General features: G+C 59.6%; 1 protein-coding gene across 1 annotated transcript; it reads right to left on the bottom strand.

Moving 5' to 3' along the window:
* Positions 1 to 328: 328 nt before the first annotated feature.
* LINGO3 (leucine rich repeat and Ig domain containing 3) lies at positions 329 to 2,304 on the bottom strand. The gene is made up of 2 exons (XM_010164624.2): positions 2,284 to 2,304; positions 329 to 2,169 (listed from the first exon to the last, which is right to left on the bottom strand). The coding sequence occupies exon 2, from the start codon at positions 2,144 to 2,146 to the stop codon at positions 329 to 331; it is 1,818 nt and encodes a 605-aa protein (XP_010162926.1). The 5' UTR covers positions 2,147 to 2,169; positions 2,284 to 2,304.
* Between the last annotated feature and the right edge of the window lie 35 nt (positions 2,305 to 2,339).

Here is a 2,339-nt window from a genome sequence, read left to right as displayed (position 1 = left end):
CTGCTGATCTCCTGGCTGGAGAAATGCATAGTTGGTAGCAAAAATGTTGGCTACATCAGGAGCCCCTGGAACTGGGACAGCTCCTGAGCCATTGTGCCCCAAGGGCCAAGGTCATCGCTTCCCGACCCTGAAGGTCCATGTGGTGCCCACCCCGCTGGCTTCTGGCACGTCTCCCGCCGTGTCCCAGCACAGCGAGGTCACACCACCAGCCCTGGGATGTCCCCAGCCCTGGGATGTCTCTGGTGCTCCACAACCCCCCCCCGGCCCCATCCCATCACAGCCAGGCCCGGGGCTGGGCAGCAGACAACAGTTCTTCTCTGGGGGAGGCTCAGATCATCTTCATGTTGAACTTCCTGGCTCCTCCTTGGCCGGTGGTGGTGGTGGGACCATCCACTTTGCGGAAGGAGTACTCCACCGAGAAGTTGTTCTTGTGTTGCCCCCGGCCCCGGCTCCAGACGAAGAGGAGGAGGAAGCAGAAGAGCACCACGCCCAGGAAGGTGATGCAGCCCATGGCTGTAGAGACCAAGATGGTCTTGAGGTCCAACGTAAACTTCAAGAAGACTTGCGTGTCGTTGTGGGAGGTGTCGTTGAACTCGCTGAGGTACAAAGTCCGGTTGGCATAGTGGGAGCCATCGGCCAGCCGCCCCCTGACCGTCAAGGTGGCAAAGTAGGTGTCGTTGCCCCCCGCGTTGCTGGCGATGCAGATGTAGGTGCCACTGTCCTGCACCTGGGCAAAGCGGATCTCCAGGGTCCCCCCGGGCAGCACAGTCACCCTCCCCGTGCTGCGGGTGGTGATCATGCGATGCTGGGGGGACACCCAGGCGATGGAGGGGTCTGGCTCCCCGTCTGCCCGGCAAAGGAAGGACACGGACTGTCCTTCCCGGGCTGTCACGTGCTGCAGCTTCCGATCCTTTATCTTGGGCTTCTGGCAGGTGAAGTACTCGAAGAGCACAGAGTCCGGGAAGTCACGCAGGGCATTGCCCTGGATTTCGGGTGGTGAGGAGCACATGGGCTGCTGCCCATCAAAGTTGAGCGTCTTCCTTCTCTGCAGGATCCAGAGAAGGCGGCAGTCGCAGGCCAGGGGGTTCCTATCCACCCGCAAGGTCTCCAGCGTGTTGACGGAATGGAAGGTGCTCTCCTCCAGCGTGGAGAGAAAGTTGCTGGAGAGGTTGAGCAGCCTGATTTGTCTCAGGCCAGAGAAAGCCTGTGGCTCCACGGACACCAAGAGAGCACCCACGATGTGGAGCTCCTGGAGCCGGATGAGGTCTTTAAAGGAGCCCTTCAGCACAGTGCTAATGGGGTTGTAGGACAGGTTCAGGTACCGGAGGTACACCAGGTTCCTCAAGGCAGCGGCGGGCACGGCTGTGATGTTGGTGTATGTGATGGAGAGCGAGGTGAGGTTCAGGCCTTGGAAGCTGGTAGGGGAAACATCTTCCAGCAATGGCCAGTTGTCGATCTCCAGCTGCAGGAGGTTGTAGAGCTTCTTGAAGTTTTGGTCCTCCAGTGCGGAGATGCTGAGGTGCCGGAGCCGCAGCACCTCCAGGTTCTGGAGGTAGGAGAGTGACTCGGCTGAGATGGAGGTCAGGTTGCACCTCTCGATGGTCAGCTGCTCCAGGCCGAGCAGCCCCGAGAAGGCCCGTTGTGAGATGTACACCAAGTCGTTATCACCCACCTCCAGGCTCTTCAGGTTTCGCAGGTCCTGGAACATGTAGTCCAGCAGGATAACAAGTTTGTTCTCACTGATGTCCAAGAGGGTGAGGTTGGTCAGCTTGGTGAAGACTCCTGGGGGGATGAGCTTGAGCTGGTTTCCCCGCAGTCGCAAGGTCTGCAGGTTGAAGAGGTTGCTGAAGGCGCCCGGCTCCACATTGGAGATGATGTTCTCACTGAAATCCAGCTCCTCCAGCAGCGGGTATGGGGAGAGGTCCCCTGGGTTCAGGCAGCGGATGCGGTTCTTGTTGAGCTCCAGGATCTTGGTCTCGGTGGGGATGCCCTCAGGGATGGAGGTGAGTCGCTTGCGGTGACACACCACCGACTTGATCTGCGGGGCACACTCGCAGCGGGCAGGACAGGCTGCCACCCGCGGGGGGCTCAGCAGGACCAGGTGGAGAACCAGGACCAGGAGCCAACATGTCATTGTGTAGAGCATGGTCTTATGGGCTCACTACCATCCTCCCGTACGCCTGGAAAGGAGAGAGAGATGTGGAGTCAGCGGCAAGTCCATGGGAGGACAACAAAGTCCTACCCAGCCCCAGATCACCCATTTGTGGGCTGAGACTGGAAAACACTCCCAGAACGGTGACCCATGGCCCTGATAAGGTCCCACCCCCATCTCAGGAACC

This window comes from Antrostomus carolinensis, unplaced genomic scaffold (genome assembly GCF_000700745.2).
Source record: "Antrostomus carolinensis isolate BGI_N321 unplaced genomic scaffold, ASM70074v2 scaffold26913, whole genome shotgun sequence".
Classification (NCBI taxonomy): domain Eukaryota; kingdom Metazoa; phylum Chordata; class Aves; order Caprimulgiformes; family Caprimulgidae; genus Antrostomus; species Antrostomus carolinensis.
Note: the sequence above shows the minus strand (reverse complement) of the source record. Positions and strands in the feature narration are given on the sequence as shown.

Excerpts from the sequence above, each read along its gene's own strand:
- LINGO3 (XM_010164624.2), bottom strand. The coding sequence starts at position 2,146 with ATGCTCTACACAATGACATGTTGGCTCCTGGTCCTGGTTCTCCACCTG.